Source organism: Cibotium barometz, chromosome 4, assembly GCF_041138505.1.
Source record: "Cibotium barometz isolate CiBa-2024 chromosome 4, ASM4113850v1, whole genome shotgun sequence".
Lineage (NCBI taxonomy): Eukaryota > Viridiplantae > Streptophyta > Polypodiopsida > Cyatheales > Cibotiaceae > Cibotium > Cibotium barometz.
The window spans coordinates 48,415,647-48,435,050 of record NC_141049.1 but is presented as its reverse complement, the minus strand read 5'-3'; the positions used below and the strand labels follow the sequence as shown (position 1 = coordinate 48,435,050).

At 38.9% G+C, this 19,404-nt stretch overlaps 1 protein-coding gene across 1 annotated transcript; it reads right to left on the bottom strand.

The window, feature by feature from the left end:
- Positions 1–7,235: 7,235 nt before the first annotated feature.
- On the bottom strand, positions 7,236–9,556 carry LOC147639342 (uncharacterized). Its single transcript, XM_086790229.1, has one exon. The coding sequence runs from the start codon at positions 9,088–9,090 to the stop codon at positions 7,558–7,560; it is 1,533 nt and encodes a 510-aa protein (XP_086646355.1). The 5' UTR covers positions 9,091–9,556; the 3' UTR covers positions 7,236–7,557.
- Between the last annotated feature and the right edge of the window lie 9,848 nt (positions 9,557–19,404).

Sequence of the window (19,404 nt, the reverse complement as noted above, 5' to 3'; positions counted from 1 at the left end):
TCACGTCACAAATCATTATTTACAATTATAATTACTCTCTTAATTATTTTTATAAGTAGATATTTATGTGGTCTTTTAATAAAAAATATTTGTGTTTATTCTTTATTTTCAATGAGATTTTCTTTTGAGGATTATTTCATGTAAAAAAACATGTAAGAATAGTTTGAAAAGCCATTTATTTTACTTTAATAAGATATACTTTATTTTTATATGTTTTTTTACCTTATTTAAAATAAGGTATATATTTAAATAATATTAATTTACTTAAAACATTCTATAACTCCTTTTATTCATTCCTCTTATATCAATAAATTAAAATTTTCTTAGTTAGGTAATATATTTACTTAAAACTAATGAATGAATTTAGGTTAGATTTATTATTTTTCCATCATGAAGTAGCACAAATAATCTCTCCCTAAGATAATGAGTGCTAATTTTTTAAAATGTTTTTAAAAACCCTAATAAAATAAACCAATGTGCAAATCTGCTCTAAACTCTCTACCAAATCCTAAGAGCCTAGCATGGCTCTGATACCATGTTGAGAATGTAAGGTGTTGGGAATCGGCTTGGTAGAGTGTTGCACGTATAATGAGGGAGATTAGATTAGCGAGGCTCAAAATAATTAAGATAATCCATGATTAAGAGATGTGGATACCAATGAGTACACTCAACCAAATTATCGCAATAATATGCTTACAATCATACAATGAGAGACTTCTAATATATATAGCTTCTAGCCAAGACTCTTTAACATGTGACATCCTTATCTATGAGTTATCACCTTTCGAAGCTAGCACCTGCCCATGTACTTATCCTTCCAACTTTGCACAATTGATATTACCTAAGTTATGCTATCAACACTCCCCTCAATTATATAAATATGTGACATACACTATATTTTTTCTAACACTCCCCCCTTATAATGTACGTTAGCCTATTTAAAGACACTCAATCTAAAGCAAAATGTGTGTGTTGAATCTAACCTTGCCTTGTCATTATCTTGTCATAGCTTAATCACTTTTCCTCTACTTTCATTATGCAAGTATGGTCAACTTAATCACTTTTCCTCTACTTTCATTATGCAAGTATGGTCAGCTTAATCACTTTTCCTCTACTTTCATTATGCAAGTATGGTCAGCTTAATCATACTTGCATAATGTAAGTATGATTAGCTCTTCTATCCATCTTAATGTACTCCCAATTAATTTTTAAGTTATTATCCATACCCTGCAAACTTGCTACGTACCCTATTTAAGCCTCCTCACCATAACCTAAAGCTTTTCTTCTCTTTAATTTAATTCATGCCGCCTCAATTTACACATCATCCATAACCATGGCAACTTACTCAATCTGTAACTTAGTGAATCTTAATTTATAAAATTATAATATTTCTGTATAGTTCTTATAGTACAATAATGTTCCTACCTTATAAACTACAACCTACCTTATTTAAGCCTACCCTACATGATTGAAAATCTAAAAATTCTCATTGACACTAGGTTGTTCCTTCTCCTTAATGTAATTCTTAAAGGTTCTTCCTTTACCTTAATGTAATTCTTACATTAAGGTTCTTCCTTTCCCTTAATGTATTCTTTCCACCTCTCATCACATATCACCACAACCACAATCACAATCACAATCACAATCAAAACCATGGCAACTTGCCCAATCCATGCCACCAGCATAACTATTACAATCCATGAGCCAATAGAATGGAAATGAGGGAGGCCATACACCACCAATTGTCTTCTATCTATTCCTACAATATTGATATAGATATAGATATACATGCTACATTATATTATACTACATAGTACATTATATTATCCATTTCTACATATACATACAACAATACATTATATTATACTATATTATATCATACCACTATATTATACCACACTTTACGATATTGTATAATACGATACTATACTATAATAGACTATATAATTTGCTATATAGTCTATTATACTATATGATATAATGAAAATGTAATATGATACTAGTATGTATTATAATACACGTTAACATACTAGATTATATAACATATATGATAAATTAACTAATATTATATTATTTATTATATGCTACATAACCAATAAAATAGATATAATAAGTTTTAGTATAACGTACATGCAAGTGCGCACACACACACACACATGCTCGCCAAAACTTCAATTTGCTCACCAAGGCATTTTCTCAAAAGACATGGTGCAAAAAACTAGATCCTTTGTAAACATTATGTAATCATTTGTAAATAGTGTACATTGAAACCTTTGTTGGTATATCAAAATGATTTAAAAACGTGTTGTAATTTTACCATGATGATACTACTCCAAAAATTGGAGGGGTAATTGTTAAAAAACATGGATTTAGAGCTCTCGACATAGCCATGGAAGTGATGATGAAGAAGATGAGCTAAGGTGGATAGAAATAAAGGGAACTCATCTTGAGTGTATGTGCGTGTGTGCTAATTGAAAATGCACTCAAGTTAATTAGGTTACAAGATTGAGACTTGTACGATTTATTCATTGCTTGGAAATACCCCCTTTTATATGAGGTGAGTACAACATAGGCTTGCTTTGCTTTATGGAAAGCTTTAATGATGTGGCTCAATACTAGGCATACTCACACCTTACGTCTTCTAGTGCACAAGGTGCCACACCCCCCCTTGGTGCCTTGATGGATAGGCTACTGTAAGGTGGTTGGATGTGAGGTGTTATAATATGGCATCACCCCCCTTAGTGTCAACATAGCTACTTAAAGTGGTAAGGTGTGATTACCTACACCCCCCCTTAGTGCCAACATGGCTACTTAAGGTGGTGGGGTGTGGTGGAAACAACATAATTTAGGTCTACTCATTTGGTGACCTTTTTTACAATGGCTTGGGTAGTGAGGTTTTGTTGATATAGCTCTTAGAAGAGTCCATCGTTGGATATCTCCTCTTTGATTGATGAAGACTTCACGTAGTTAGCTTCTTGATTCTTGAATCTACACTCCTCTTCTTTGTGTCCTAGCTTCTTGCAATGGTTGTACTTTGGCTTGTGCTTGAGTCTGCATTCGCTTTGGTAGTGTCCCATCCTTGCACAATGGAAGCATTTCTTAGTGGTTTTATTGAAGAGTGCTTGTTCCACAATTATGATTCCTTGCTTTAGCTCCATTTCTTCTTCAATAAGAGAGGAGACACATCCTTCAAAGATTGGTTTTGGGAAACTCTTTACAGTCACTAATGCATGGTACTTTTGGCATGCTTTTTAAGAGAATGGCTAATGTATCTTTATCTCCTATCTTGGCAGTTATGCCATCTAGTTGTGTCATTATGCGCTTTATCTTGCTAACAAATGGTGCTAGTGACTCGCTAAAGTTCATTTCTAGCCCAAAGAATTCTATTTTGAGATGGATTTCTTAATTCTTAGCTTTAGCCCCAAACACTTGACCCATCACATGCATCTTTAGCATGTTCCTTGGAGTCTATATGATGGATAAGGTGAGGCCCTAGGTGTAATCTGATGAGTGAAAGTGCTTGCTCATCTTTTTTTACCCACTCATTATTAGGATTACGTGGTGAATTCTCTTTTATGAGTTTTCATAGCTTTTTATGCATATGAAGATACTTCGTTTGTGTAGCCCAAGTATATGGAACCCTTCCCTAGTGAATCTTTCAACTTGACGCATTGTGTCGCTATTTGCGAAGGTCTTACCCAAGTTTACACTTAGGCAGTGTCTAGTCACTTATAATGTGGTGAAATATACTCAATGCAATGAAAAAAATAGTGCAAAGAAATGAGCTAAAAGTAGCTAAAAATTTGCTAGAAGTACCTAAATACAGGAAATTTTTACCTAAATTGACTAATGCAGCTAGGTGGAGTGGATTTGAAGATGAGAGGGCTTCTCTAGCTTGAATACAACCCCAATGGTCCAATTTTGAAGTCACTTTAGCTCAATTTTTGCTAATCATTACTTAATGACTATGATTAAGAGCTATAAATAGATATTAGTAAGCTACAGATATGGAGGGCTTAATTGAGCAAATCGAAAAAGATTTTGATGGGGCTTTTGGTATAGGTTGATTACCCTTAACTTTCCCAAGCCCAAAATTGCTGCTTAAATGCCTAAGAAAATGTGCAAAACATATTGTTTTGCAGATTGGTTTTTTTGTTTCCCTTGGCTCGCCTACTACTGATCCAAATGCTTCAAGATTTGTTTTGTGAATAGCTCATAGCATGACTTAAACACCCCTAAGAGGGTTTCAGTTAATTGTGAGCACACGATGTGAATGGTGTAGATGACCAGGGTGCGAAGAAACGTGAAAAACGGGCAACAACACACGAATCTGGGAAAACCCTAGGATGGAGTTCGATGCCTTGATGAGTTGAAGATGCCCCCAAATGGATTTTGTAAATGGATGCAAGGATTGGCAATGGTAAGCTTGGGAAAAACAGGCCACAAGACGAGTGTGAAAAGGGTGAGATTAATGAGTGATTAATACTGATTTTAAATGATTAATGAGTGTGGATAAGGGTGAGATTAATGAGTGATTAATACTAATTTTAAATGACTAATGAGCTAATGTAGCTATGAGAGAGCTTTAGTTGGCTTTGATACCATGATAGAAAACATGGATCTAGAGCTCTCCATAGCCATGGAGGTGATGATGAAGACGGTAAGCTAAGGTGGATAGAAATGAAGGGAACTCATCATGTGCTAATTGAAAATGCACTCAATTGAGACTCGTACTCGTAGAGAAACTTGAGATGTGATTGATTGATTCATTGCTTGGAAAGATCCCCTTTTTACATGAGGTGACTACAACACGGGCTTGCTTTGCTTTATGGGATAATAGCCTCAATGATGTGGCTCAATGCTAGGCATACTCACTCCCTACCTCTTCTAGTGCTCTAGGCACCACAAATCTCAACAGTACCTTTTCACAACTAGACTAAGTGATGGGCTTCATGATTCATTAAAAAAGTTGTTCACGGTGATCATTATAGAAAGAGAGAAGGATGCTAAATTTGTGTTATTTGCAAGATTTATTGTTGTTTTGAGTTTTGGAACAATGAAATGTTTCCATATATGACGTCCTTTTAGCTCTTAAATAAAACTTATGAATTGGGCAGAGTATCTAGTTTTGCCAAGTTCTTATGTACTTATCGTATGTGGAGTATGTGCTTGTGTACTCATATTACAAAGCTACATGGATCTAGGTAGCATAAATGTGCTTTAGAAGTTACCCAAAAATACATAGAAGAAAATGTATCTCTAATATAACCACTACAATTTGATTACAAAATTGGAGGAAATATGAGCATAAAACGTCAAAATTCGAACTTAAAGGCTACACACTCATACAAAAGGTTGTCTTTTAGAATAGAAATGCCATGATTATCCAAAACATGGAAGCTTATGATTATCATTTCAAGATGTAACTAGATATGCATGTGTCTATATTATTGCAGAAACAAGGAGAAGCCATGTAAGTAGTTATCCATGCATCTATATCTATTATTTTATTATTACGAAAACAAGGAGAAGCCACATGGTCTCGCATGGCCTCCTCATTTTCACTCTATTGACTAAGTGATTATGTGGGTGGCATGGATTGAGTAAGTTGCCATGATTGTAGTGATGTGTGATAACAAGGCTTAAATTAAGGGGAAAGAAGAATTTAAATCTAAATTCGTGGGATTTTATTATATAGGGTGTCGCAAGCTGCTTTTTTTTTTCACGAGGTCTTCTTCCATTCCCAATCGCACACAAGAATTTTACCCGGCTTCACACACACCATACTACTCACCACACACACACACACACACCCCCAAGTACCACAAGGAAGTACCACCCTTCCAAATATTGGCCACTTTGTAGGCAGTGGACAAGACGTGGGACGAGCCCCACAAGTAAGACGCTTAGCCGATTGGAGTGAACACCCTACACAGCTTGGTAGAACTAGGCATTGCAAGTTGAGCCACAATCTTTAATGTCCATAGCAACCATCATTTCTGATCTAGAGCATGAGCTTTAAGGCAAGCATTGCACACTGTTGTTGCTGCAAGATCACCGAAAAGGAGCATGGTAGAAGCAAAGAAAAGACAATCAAATAATAATGGCCTAAGGTGTGTCGATGGCAGCCTCCTGCTTATGAATACACCCTTAGTATGAGGTATCCCCAAGAGGATTTGAAGCAAAGACTACCCACTAGGCTACTGGCTTGGGGATGTGCCTTAAGTTTTTAGAGCAGAGATCAGAATTTAAGATAGTATGTAGTAACCATAGAAGAAGAGTATAAATCTATAGATGTACTAATTTTCCTGTAGGCATAGATAGGGTAGGTCGTAGAAATTGATATTGCCTAGAATGATGTGGGATACATGACAAAACTTTCCAATCTATTTTATGGCAAGCATGAATGTTACCCAATGGCAAGAAGCACCAACCGCTCATCATTTATGTACACGCACGTGTGCATGTGCATGTGTGGATGGAGAGAGAGAGAGTGAGAGAGAGCACTATGAAACAATCAATACCAAGAACTTGTTGATATCACAGTTCTCATCTCTGCTATTTTACCCCGTGTTGGAAAGTTTGGCTGAGCAACATCATTGTCCTACGAGTGACACCACTCTCCACTTTACTCCCATCGCCTGGATTTTCCACAGTCTTAAGGCACCACAGTGCTTCACAATTCTTTTTAGATGGTTACATACACTGGTTGGTTGCTTCACCAAAAATTTTGCAGTCTTCTTATCTCAATGTCACAAATGTTTCCCAGCTCTGCTATTTTTGAAAACTCACAAAGCATCCAACAGTCTAAACCATCCATACAAGCACACCACCAGAAAGTTTACAATCAGACTTCACACACATATCTAGGAATGTCACCAGCCTTCCAATGCCAAAGCCAGGAGACTATAGATGATATGAGAAAAGAAAAATTTCTTAAGTACCAGAAACAGGCTGAGACTTAGTCATACAATCACATCCTGCGAACGATAGCCGGCGTTCCTCTAAAATTGAATAGAGAAAAGTGCAGGTGGCATACATAGAAGAGACTGAAAAGTTCACCACATGGTGACCACTTGTGCGACTCTTGGCTATCCCCACTTTTAGCCTTAATATAAAGTGCATGCTCCTGCATTTTTCAAAATTGACAATAACTTCAAGCAAGCTGGCAAATTACAACCCGAACCTTAAGCCTGAAAAGGTAAATTGCAAGTAGCTGGAGCCTAGAATGGTTAGATGAATCTGCTGATAAATCTTGAGACATGTAAAAAAGACAACATCAAGCAGCTGGCATGCCACCCTGTTAAATAAGGCCATTATTCAAAAATCTTGGACCTTCACAATGCATGCACACACTATAGCACAGTTTCTGCATTACAATGTGAAACTTGGCATATCTTAGAAACACAACTCTCTCAGCACAGTACCTACAAACAATTGCAAACCTATGTATAAAGAGGATAATTATTTCTTGTCACTTGTCAACTCTTATCTGTGAATGTTACAAAAACCCACCTCGTGACTGGCACCATCCTTAAAACACGTGGACCTTTTTTTTTACTTTTGTTTTGATCGTTTGAGCAGTGCCAAGATCCCTAGCGCTACAAGTGAGCCCGTAGAAGCAATTGCAAAAGGCAATGACATCCTCGTCAGCTTCTCCCTCTTCTTGACAAGGAAATTAAGCTCCTGAATATCAACCTCCAGCTGGCACACATTCTTGTTGTGCTGAGAAGCATTCTCTCTGGCATCTGCAAGTGCGGTTTCAAGCTCTACCCTTGTTGCCTGAAGCTTCTCTATCTCACTCTTTGCTTCCGAAGTTGCCTTAGATGAACCCAAATTCAATGCTCTGATTTCCTCCTCGAGTGCAGCCTTGGTTTCCTCTAACATTACCTTCTCCTCACCCAAAGCCAACATTTCTTTCTCCAAAGAAAGAATATGTTGCTGATCCCTGCTGGAATCAGTCTCCATCTTTGACATAGAGGATTTCACTGAGTCCAGATGAAGTTCAAGGCCCCGACTCTTCGAGCTTGCAGCCTCCAGAAGACTCTCGAGAAACCTCTTGGCCTCCCTTTCCTCCTTGACAGCTGCAGAGACGTTCTCATGCTCGTTTCGAGCACAGGAAAGTTCGTCTTCAAGGTTCTTCAGCTGAGACTCTAGGCTGTTCTGCCGTGCAACCTTATCCTCCCTTTGCACCTCCAGGCTTGCAATCTGCTGCCATGCTTCTTTCAGCTGCATCTGAAACCCTTCCCTCTCTTGGACTCGACTAGATAGCTCTGCTTGCAAGGACTCAATAGCTTTTTTAGCTTCATATACCCGCTTTTCTGCCAATGCAACAGACTCTCTGAACCGGCCAAGCTCCTCCTCGAGAGAATGTTTCTTTTCCTGCAGGTCATTGAGGGCACTCTGGGTTTCGTCCTTGGTGGTCTGCAGGACCCTAATTTCACCGGATAGCCGTTCTTCTTCATTGCGGAGTCTGACAGCTTCCACATTGAGAGTCTCAGCATTTTCTTCTGCTAAAGCTAAGGCCCTTTGGGTTTCCTGCAGCTGCACAATGACATCCCTGTGTTTGGCTTCAACATCCAAGAGGACAGCCTGCAGGTCCTTCTTCTGCAAAAGAAGGGCCTCTTTCTCTACTACCAAGGCCTCTTTATCTAACCCCAAACCTGCAGCCTCCTTCCTGCTAGAGGCTAGTTCAAGCTCAAATTTGCATTTCTCATCTTCTAGCCAGCTCTTCTCCATAGCCAGGGCATCTGCCCTTGCAGCATTCTCCTGCACCTGCTCTTCTAAAGCCTTCACTTTAGCCTCCAAATCAGACTTTGCAGCCCTAGAAGAACTCACCTGCTTCACAAGCGTGTCGTTGAGCTGCTTCAGATTGGCGATCTTCTCCTCTGTTGAAAGCTCATGGTAGCGATGGTGGCCTTCATTTTCTTCACGCTCTTCATCTGCATGATGATGAGCCTCCTCTTCTGCGTCTACAAAGACCTCTGACTCCAAGATATGGCCATCATCGCCATCACCAGATGGACTCAGGCTGCGATTGTGGTTGTTATGGTGATGATGGTGGTTGTGGTGCTTCTTATGAGAAGGCATGGTATATCAGGAAAAACGAAGACGGACTACAGATTGTGAACCATGGCGGAACTAATAAAACACATTGCGAGGATGGAAACCCTAATCAATCACACCCTCACTACACCTACATACAGTAAGCTCTGCCAAAGCCCAAACTACGCCCAAATTCTCATTTGTAAGCCCTAATCTGCCCCACCTGCAAACCCTAATCTGCCGCCAGGCTCTACACTGTCAACCCCTGCAAAACCTAATCCTTCCGAGCAATGGAAGCCCTAACCCACCCTCAATCTGCGCTCATTAAGCTCAAACTGCACAAATTTGCAAGCCATGGCGATATATTTGACGGATAGGGGAGGGCAACGATTCGACACGAAGCCCCTTCAAAGGCAGTCTTGGAATCCTAAAGCTGTGGACCTTTGCTAAAAAGAGGCCATTTATGATTTATCCATGTTCGTGCAATATTGTCCTCAAAACCTATGTTCAATGGTGGATACAAGGAGAGCCTTGTTGTCATTTTGCAACCCCATGATTGCCATCTCAATGAATGGTTAGAATAATCCATCCGGTATTATTTGTCATCACAAGTTCGGAGAGTTCTTTGGCCGTGTTCACAAGCTTCCGATCAAGAACTCGTGATCCATGATCGGTCAAATGCCCGCGTGGAGCAATTCAGGGCCTCGATTGGAGTGCCCAAAAGCAATAGCAATTTTGTTGCAAGTGCATTTGCTTGGGTGGGTCTTGACACGAAATGGCATGTTGCCATGTGGGTTGCAAACATACTTCTCTCTGTTTTTCTAATCACAACAAGCCTTACTACACACAAATGGTACGTAAAATCTACATAGCAATTGTCCTTTGATTAGCACATGTTGTAAACATTTGATTGATTCTTGATAAATAGTGTCAAGTCATGTAGATTTATGTCTTTTAAATCAAATAAAGTTTGTCCAAAAAACATAGGAACATTCATCAAGCTGTGGTGAGAGTGTATATACTCAATCATGTGATGGGCGATTGTCTCTTTCGAAACCTTTTATGAGCCTAAAATCACAATAGTTTGAGAGTGGTCTAAGGGAATGTAAGTGACTAAATGTTGTGTATGTTGCCTCCACTTATTAGAGACTTTGGAGTGCAAACATTGTACACATTAAGATAGTTTGGAGGTGATAGTACACACGAAACAAATATAATAGTACATGTTATAAATCTACGTATCTTAACACTTTGTGAAAGCTATTATGTGTGACAATTGTGCAAGTAAATTGGGTACATGTGTAATCACTATGAGTGGGTAAAAATCACTTGTCCATGATAGTTTGATCAAACACCATGACAAATGGGTTGCAAATCAACATTTTTTTTTACGTTATGGAGGTCACAATGAAGTTGTGTCTTCTTTAGGAATGAAATTGGAGAGAAAAAAAGGGGAACCCTATGTGTACAAGTTAGACATGTATCATCTTTGCAAAGCTTAACACTTTTTTGGAGAGCTTAATCATTGCCATTTTCTTCTCACTAAACATTGAAATTATGGTGTTCTAGCCTGCAAGCTTTGCAAGTTACATGGAGAAAGGAAACTTATGCTTCATCACCAAAATTGAGTTGTACATTCTTCTCAAAGTTTAGAAGTCCAACTTAAACTCTCTTTAATAAATTTCAACCTCGTTAATGTTGATGTTAAGCAATGTGTTCACCTACACTTTCCTCTAGTGCAGACTATTAGAGAAACAACCTTATGAGTTTTTCCCCTTACCTTTGATCACTCTTATTGTTGATGAACCATACTTGGGCTACAAGTGTGAATATGTGAGCACTACTTTCTAGCTTCAAGTCTTTGGCAAGATCTATTTTGTTTATGCACACATGCGCGCGCGCTCGCATGTACACGCACGCACATGCATGTGCACATGGGTGTGCAAGCCATTTATGCATAAAAGAACATATAGAAAACCATTTTGTGTGTGATGTGGTTTACTAATTTTATCAACTTTATTATAATATTATAGTGAAATTGAGGGCATGGCCTCAAGGATATTTAGTTTATCATATTTTGGCACTTGAGTAGCTATAAATGCATCACTCTTTTCCAAGGAAAAGATACATAACAATCCGACTTCTCCTGGAGGCTCTCTTTGTGTATGAAAAAGAAGTGTTATCTTGTGAATAAATCCTTGCATGGACTCAAGTTCATTGAGCGCATCATATTTTGGCACTTGAGCTAGGGTTAGGGGGCAATAGCATAATTCTTTTTAAAAGCCTATCACCCCCCTTCCATTTTTCATCTTTTCGAAGAGCTAGAATTATTGCACATTTTTTAACTTCATCTAGTGGCATCATCTCATTTGTTAAATTTTGCATCTACTTCTTCTCTCACATCAAACATGGTTGAAATGGTCCCTTTAGCAAAAAGTGATCCAACCAAGATTCCACAAAAAAATTACTCACATTCAACTTGCCTTTTTTTGTGAAGCCAAATATGACATACCCCAAGTAAGAAGTTCGCTTAAATGTGTGTCCACGCCTAAGATTCATACACACATAAACATACTTGTGAAGCATATCCAAGCATTTGCAATCCATAGTCATCTACACATAAACAATAATTATAATCACAAGGACATAGGTGGATTCGACTAGCACTCACTGCATGACAGGCTCCAAGCTAGATGTAATGGTTAATCACGGCCCAATCCACACCCTCAAGGCATGCATGCATGTATTAAAAGAGTGATGAAAACAAGGGAAGCTTGTGGAATACAATCTAGAGATAGAATAAAAAAGAATATAAAATGAGTAAAGGAATTAATGTTTGCAAAAAGGAATACTATATTAAGAAGTATGAAGAGTGTGAAGAATGTGAAGATGACCTGAATGCAGATCATCATTATGAGGCCTCTTGTGAGGTACCCTCTATGAATGTGTAATTGATGTCTAGACTACTAGAAATCTTGTGGGAGGCTCTTGTGTCCTTGCCATTTTTGGTCTTAGGTTCTTGTGCACTCCTTTGTGTGGTTTTTTCCACCACCTTACATGTAATAGGTTCTTGTGGTGGCTGGTCCCTTTTTAAAAAAACATAGATGCTTGTGGTAATGCAACATTTTACTACCTTACATGTAATAGGTTCTTGTGGTGGCTGGTCCCTTTTTAAAAAAAGATAGATGCTTGTGGTAATGCAACATTTTACTACCTTAATGATGTGAGTCACTCTATGATGATGGTGACTCTAGAACTTGTAAGAGAATCTTTGGCCCTCCCATTGGACCACCAACTCATAGCTCTGGCTCCTCTACTTTCTTCTTTTAACTGCTTTCTTGAATACTCTAACACTACTTTCCTCAACATATTTTACTACTTGCATTGACATTCCCTTCTCCCTTTTTGAGGGGATATAGGTCTTTTTGGAGTACTTCTATGAGAGACAATACTCTAATTGTGATTACCAATAGGGTGGGAGAGTCGTGTACCTGAAGTTGCAAAGCTTGATATAATTGTGGTAACCTCCAAACTTAAGTACACTGGCTCTTATTCCCAAGGATATAAAGGTGGTGGTGGTGGTGGTGGTGGTGGTGAGCGGCTCATGCTTCTTTGAGGCCTTGGCTCCTATGAAGGCACTCCAATGCATCTAGCTGCTTCTTGTTGGTTACAATGGTTCTTTACATGTTGGTATACCTCCCTTCTAATCATGTTGGGTTTTTCTAGCTTTTTTTTCCCCTTCCTTTAATCGTGAGAGCCGATGGTGAGTGACAAAGTTAATGAGGTAAACAATGATGTGTAGAGATGGGCCTCGTAGGGTATATATAGGCCTAGGGAGACATGACTAGATCGCATTGGTTCATGGTCATAGTAGACGGTGCCACCCTCCGTGGGGTCATAGTAGGTGGTACCATCATTTATGGTGTAGACTCGACCCCCCATGAAGAGCTACAAGAAACTGATATACACCATTTGGGTCCCATTTGGGCCGCCTCACAATGTTAGGGCAAGTTGTTATGCACATTCCCCATCTCCCATGGCCATCTGGGCTCATCTTGGGCCCTGTTTGGGGGTCGCCTTCGCAATGTTAAGGAGGTAAGCTATCTAAGAGTAATGTCCACCTACCTCGATGCACGTACAAAATAGAGAAAACGTGGACATTAATATCCAACACCCCTCCTCAATGAACACCCATGATGATGATGCTGAGCCGTTGTAATGAAGCGGTGGGCACATGAGTGTGGACACAAATTGTACATAGGAGGCCAAGGGCTAAGCATTAGTTGGAATAGGCCAAGGGGCCAAGAGTACATGGGGGACATAGGCTTATGGGCTAAAGGCCAAGTAGGGTGGACATTAATAAGTGTGTGTGAAAATGGGGCCATGGTATATAGGCCAATGTGAATTACTAATCATAATTAACTTATACTAATCAAGAATTACAAGCCGCAACAAGTAAGGTGGACATTAATAAGTGAGTGTGAAAAGGGGGCCATGGTATATAGGCCAATGTGAATTACTAATCCCAATTAACTCATACTAATAAAGAATTACAAGCTAACAAGCTCTCATGGAAATCTTGGAACACCTTTTGGATGCATCTAAGGTGGATTTTTGAGTCAAAATAGTAAAAAACAGCTTGTTGTAATTTACTGCTATGAGGCATAAGAGAGGCTCGAATAGATGTAATTGACATATACACTTCTTAGCCATGATTGAGAATGAGTTGGGGAGAATTACATGAAGTTTTGGAGGTCTCAAAGGCTCAAATCATGCTCTTAGACAACTTTGGCAAAGAAGTGTGAACTGGATCATTTTGATGCATACGCAAACCATCCATAATATAGTTTTACTTTGTGCATGTTTTGAGGAAGAAATATATTTGGGTGGGGATGGTTTGTAATGTAGCGGTGGACACATGAGTGTGGACACAAATTGTACATAAGAGGCCAAGGGCCAAGCATAAGTTGGAATAGGCTGGGGCCAAGAGTAAATGGGGGACATAGGCTTATGGGCCAAAGGCCAAGTAGGGTGGACATTAATAAGTGTGTGTGAAAAGGTGGCCATGGTATATAGGCCAATGTGAATTACTAATCATAATTAACTCATACTAATCAAGAATTACAAGCTAACAAGCTTTCATGGCAATCTTGCCCTTCTCCTTGCTTATGGATGGTGCTCCTACACCCATGTTGTCACTCCTTGCTTTGAGTGGCCAATCATAGTTCATTGCAGTTGTCAATGCTCTCTAGTTTTTCTCTTCCAAGAACCTTTGTGAACATATCAACATAATTCCCCAACATGGGGCAATAGACTATTTGCACCAGGTCCTCCTCTCAGATATAATGAGCTCACACATAAAGTGGCGTTGAATCTCAATGTGCTTGTTGTAAGAATGGAACACGTGATTCTTTACAATAGCCATGCAACTATAGTTGTCACAATGCAACATCGTTGGTTTCTCTTGTAGTGCTCCCATATCGAGATGAGCCGCAATCCTTCATAATAGGCTAAGCAACCTTGTACTCATCACGGCCTCTGTTGTGTTGAAAAGAGTAGGCTACTTCATTTCTTGTTTATCCAAGAAATGCATCCTAAACCAAGCATGAAGTGATAATTATCCTCTCACGTCCAAATCGATGCCCCCCCCCCCCCCCCCCCCCCCCCCCCCCCCCCGTCTGAGTCACAAAACCCATAAGGAGTTTTTCTTGTAGTGTAGGTGATGCCATAAGCTAGTCTCCCATGGAGTATAGCACCCACATCCTTGCTTTCCAGTGGACATAGTGTAGCACCCACATGCTTGATTTCCAATGGTTTTCTCATGGCCAGTTGGAAACCTTCTTAAGGCACCTGTAGCAAATGTGATGTGTGGATGCTTGGTGTTACACAAGAAAGGGAGGCTCCCCCCACGTCTATACAAGGTCTCAATGGTGAAGCATCCTCCATAGAAAACTTTGACCCAACCTACATATGTGTCCACTCCTAGCTTTACCGAGGAGGGAAGAGAGTTTCCTGGGCCTCTCTCTCTCTCTCTCTAACATAAAAATTAGGATATAGAGATTAAGGAGCTAGAATTATAGTAGTCAGACAAAACTATGGTGGGAGTTTGCACTACTACATAAAACCATTCCAGTACTTTAACGGTGGTACTACCTGCCAAGGTTGCTTTTTGATGAGCGTCATGCACCTTTTTTGGTATTTTGATGAGCGTCATGCACCTTTTTTGGTATTTTGATTGTAAAATATAGCCACTTATTTTGAGTGACCATTAAAAAATAAAGTAACTTATGAAAAGGACCTACCTTAGGTTGTTACTTAGAAGATCCACTCTAAACCAAGTGAAAACGATAGATTTCGATGAATCATTTGGTGGGTCGTTTTACTATGAAAAGTGACATTGATACCGCAATTCCAATCCACCAAAATGGATATTAGGTAATTGTGATCCTAGATGGAGGGGTGGGAGTGAGAATTATCACTAACAAATGTTGGGCAAAATGGGAAAAACATGCATTGGAACAAACAAATCTAATAGTAAAAATGGCATACAAAATGTCAACAAGACCTATGGGAGTTTTACAAAACCTAAAGATGAAAGTCTTTACATTCTATTATTATAATCATACATTTATGTTGATGAACTGTTTGCTCCATCAATTGGACTCATATGATGTCATCTTTGGGCAGACCCTCATAAGTGTGGCCATTCGATCACATTTACTTACGAAAAGATTTCCAAGTACGAAAAGTATACTTTTAAACATGGAAAACAAATCCAATCGATGGTAATATGTTTGAAAATAAGTTTTACACGACATATTAAACCAATTCTTAGTGTAAGTATGTGAACCAATGTCTGCACTCGAATCAGGAACATAGTAAGAAAAGGATAGTATGTACTCATCCCTCCCTCCTCCCAACTTTAGTGAAAATTGGATGCATGTGCTTGCTACCATTAATGTGATACCAACAAGAGGAACATTAAGGATGGTGAAATCAACTCCTTTGCATCACCGTGAAAAACCTCTAGTTTTTTATAGTGTGACTAATAGAGAACATTCACACCATGCTAAAGTAATCTATATTTGTATCTCACACTTTAAGAAACATTTCAGCTTCTAAAACTTACACTCGTGGACTAATTCTGCTTCTTAAATGCTCACTCATATGAAGGCAAAGCATCATCACTAAAGAGATCCAAGAGAAATTAAATATGGCTTGGCTCTCCTAGCCTACAATTTTTATGAGGCTGACTTGTTAATTTACTTTTCTAATAGGATGAGTTCCAAGAAAGTAGAGGAAAGTGCCTCCAGCTATGAGTCCCCAGACCCTTTCACTTTAAAAGAAGAAGTGTCCACACCCTACAAGTCAAAGAGAGAGAGATAAAAGAAGGGAACATCAAAATCTCAAAAGAAGACATCATGGGTCCATGCATGGACCAAAAAGTGTACATAACACTAGCACGTCAACAATTCATTCTTGGTGTTGCTTTAAAAACATTGATGACTTAATGAAATGATATGACTGTAATTTTCAAAAAAATAAATGATTGTTGAATAACACATAAACAAGGATTGCACCTCTTTGAATTCTGAGGATAATCATCAAGAATGAACCAGATGCTTTGATAATCGTCAAGTTGATAAATATAGAAGATACCTCTCATAAAATCCTTGAACATCAATGTTTACAAATATTAGCTATTGATAAAGTTGACTATATTGACTACGAAAATGCTTCTTCTGTGCATCTATGTGTGAGTTAAAAAAAAAGAAAAAAGATCATACACTAGTTAATGGCGGGGAGATGGCACATGTCCTCCCTTAAAACTATAATCATAGGATTGACACTTTTATCAATGTAAGTGGAGGACTTAGATAGATATATAGCACTTTTATTAATGTAAATGAAGGATTTAGAGAGCTATATACCATGTGACAATGTACTTACATGTTGGACACACCTCCTGAAATCATGTTGGAGTGTTTAGTATTTAGTATTTTGGAGCATTCCCCTTGCATTTAATGCCAAGTTGAGGTTTGGTAAAATTATTATTTTTATATAAAAAATGCATATACAATTAAAAGTGTGCCAAATTATTATTCACAATACTGTATATGCAGGTTAAAAGACCACATAAAACTGGCTATGAAGCACGTTGGGAGTCTTTCCTATTGGCCTCTCTTGAGAAAACAGAGCTCGTTCTCTCTTTACCTTGCAAAGCTCGAGTCTTGAAGCTCTCATACGCTTGCAAATAAAGATTGTGCAGCTTGAAAAGGCTCTGTAGAAAGCTCTTTAGGTTCAAGAAGAAAAAAGAGAGCTCTCAATGTAGCTGAAACATTGATTATAGCTACCCAATCTTGATTGAGAAGAGGAAGAAGAAAAAAAACAAAATTGGGCTGTCATGTGGCACAATCACAAGATAATCCGGATGAGGAAAAAATGTACAATGAAGATAATCCGATCCTCATCTGCCTCCGGTTTCCGAAACCCGGAGGCACGGTCTCGGTACCATGGTTTTCAATGCTCCTTGTAAGCTAATTGCATTCACCATTTTGTGCATGTCATTAGGTGTATGCATACACTATATATATGCATTATGCATGTGCTTATGTACAAGCTCTACTAATGTATAGAGCCTCTTTATGCAAAAAAAGAAGAAGAAAAAGAACAGAGTTGTCTACTAATCTCTCCTCATTTTAATGTTTTCTTTTTTATTGTAGAGCGATTGAGACTCATTTCTGCCTAAGTCCAATCTCTTCCTGGTTTCCTCACCAAGCTTAACAACTAGCGTATACCTTAGCCTCTATGAGGTTATACTTGCCACCAGCAAGCAAAGCTCAAGGAGCTTCTTGCAATGGTTCCAAATGAAAACATTTATTAAATTGAAATCATTGAATGTTCCACAAGGATTCAGCATTCTTACTTAACAAATGAACAAGCTTACAGTGGGCGAAACGACTGCACAATAGCCTTTCATCATTCTCGACTAGAATTGAAAACACAAAAGACTTAATTTTTCATGAATGTAAAGAGTACTCTTTAAAACATCCGAGCGTTCGCTACGTTCGAAAACTTTGGATATTAGTGGAGCTAGAGTGACCATGGACAGAGGTCTTGCTGTGGGGGCCTAAATAGCAAATCCAACCAATTGTTGATGTTGTGGAGCAGCAAGGGACAAGTGCCAAACTTTGGAACTACCCACTAGCCTAGCAACCTTAGAGAGGACTTTTGCTTACCAAATATTGTCTCAATACACATTTCATCTCCTAGGTGTTCAGATTTCTTGCACAGAGCCTCTCTCAATAAACTTGAGCCATTCACTGAGCAACACATAACCCAACAATCCAAGAGAACCACTAAGTGCGACCACTAAGGAGGTTAAAGAACCCAACAATAAAACTTGGTGTCAAACATGAGACAAGCTAGAACATTTCCACAAAGACCACACAGAACACTAAAATTAGCTCAAAATCCACAAAATAAATACATCCTTACATATGCTTACAAAGTGCCTACACCATGACCTCATCACTCCAGCATCCAGAATCCAACCTAGGTAGATCGACTCCTATGGTAATTGCCATCTTGCATTCCCGAGCTTACATTATATCTACTCCTTTGGTAATTGCCACCTTACATTAAGAACTTCACTGTAGGCTAGACCATTGCTAAATTCATGACACTAAAGACCCTTATCTACCATACCATACAATTTCAACACTAGGATGTCTGACATAGGCCTAACTTCCTAGGTATCAACAAATTATAATCACTTCAATGAGAAAATCCCTGCGTGAGCATTTTCCACATGTACAAATAGAAGGATCTATTCTCGGGAGAAAAAAACCTACGAGCCCCAAGTCAACCAGGATATCAGGAAGAGACTCAAGAAGGGCATTCAAGGCTACTGAAGCCAGCTTGCCATCAATCCCAATCCAAACAAAAGAGAGGGGGCAGACGTTTTAGAGGAGGACAAGGCTTATCGCTCTCAATGGCCTTTGAAGATCTGGCCCACCACATCTGCCAAGTTGCCAAGGTTTCAATAATGTCACAAGCTAAGTCTACTACTGAGTGATGTGCTTGAATGGAAGAGTGATATATCTATGCTACAACGGTGGCATGACAAACTCTGTGCAATCAGCATGCAAAGCACAAACTAAACAATCTTTTTCATGGAATATATGAGGTCTTAAATAAGTGAGCAGCACAACTGCTGTCCACCTGATATAGAGTATGTTTCCGAATAAGCCCTAGTTGGACAGGCCTCTCCTATACAAGTTGAAATTCATGTGCTCAACCAGGGCTGAAGGTTTTTTCACGCATTGTAATGTCCCCTAGGCATCGCTGCAAGTGTAC

Excerpts from the sequence above, each read along its gene's own strand:
- LOC147639342 (XM_086790229.1), bottom strand. The coding sequence starts at position 9,090 with ATGCCTTCTCATAAGAAGCACCACAACCACCATCATCACCATAACAAC.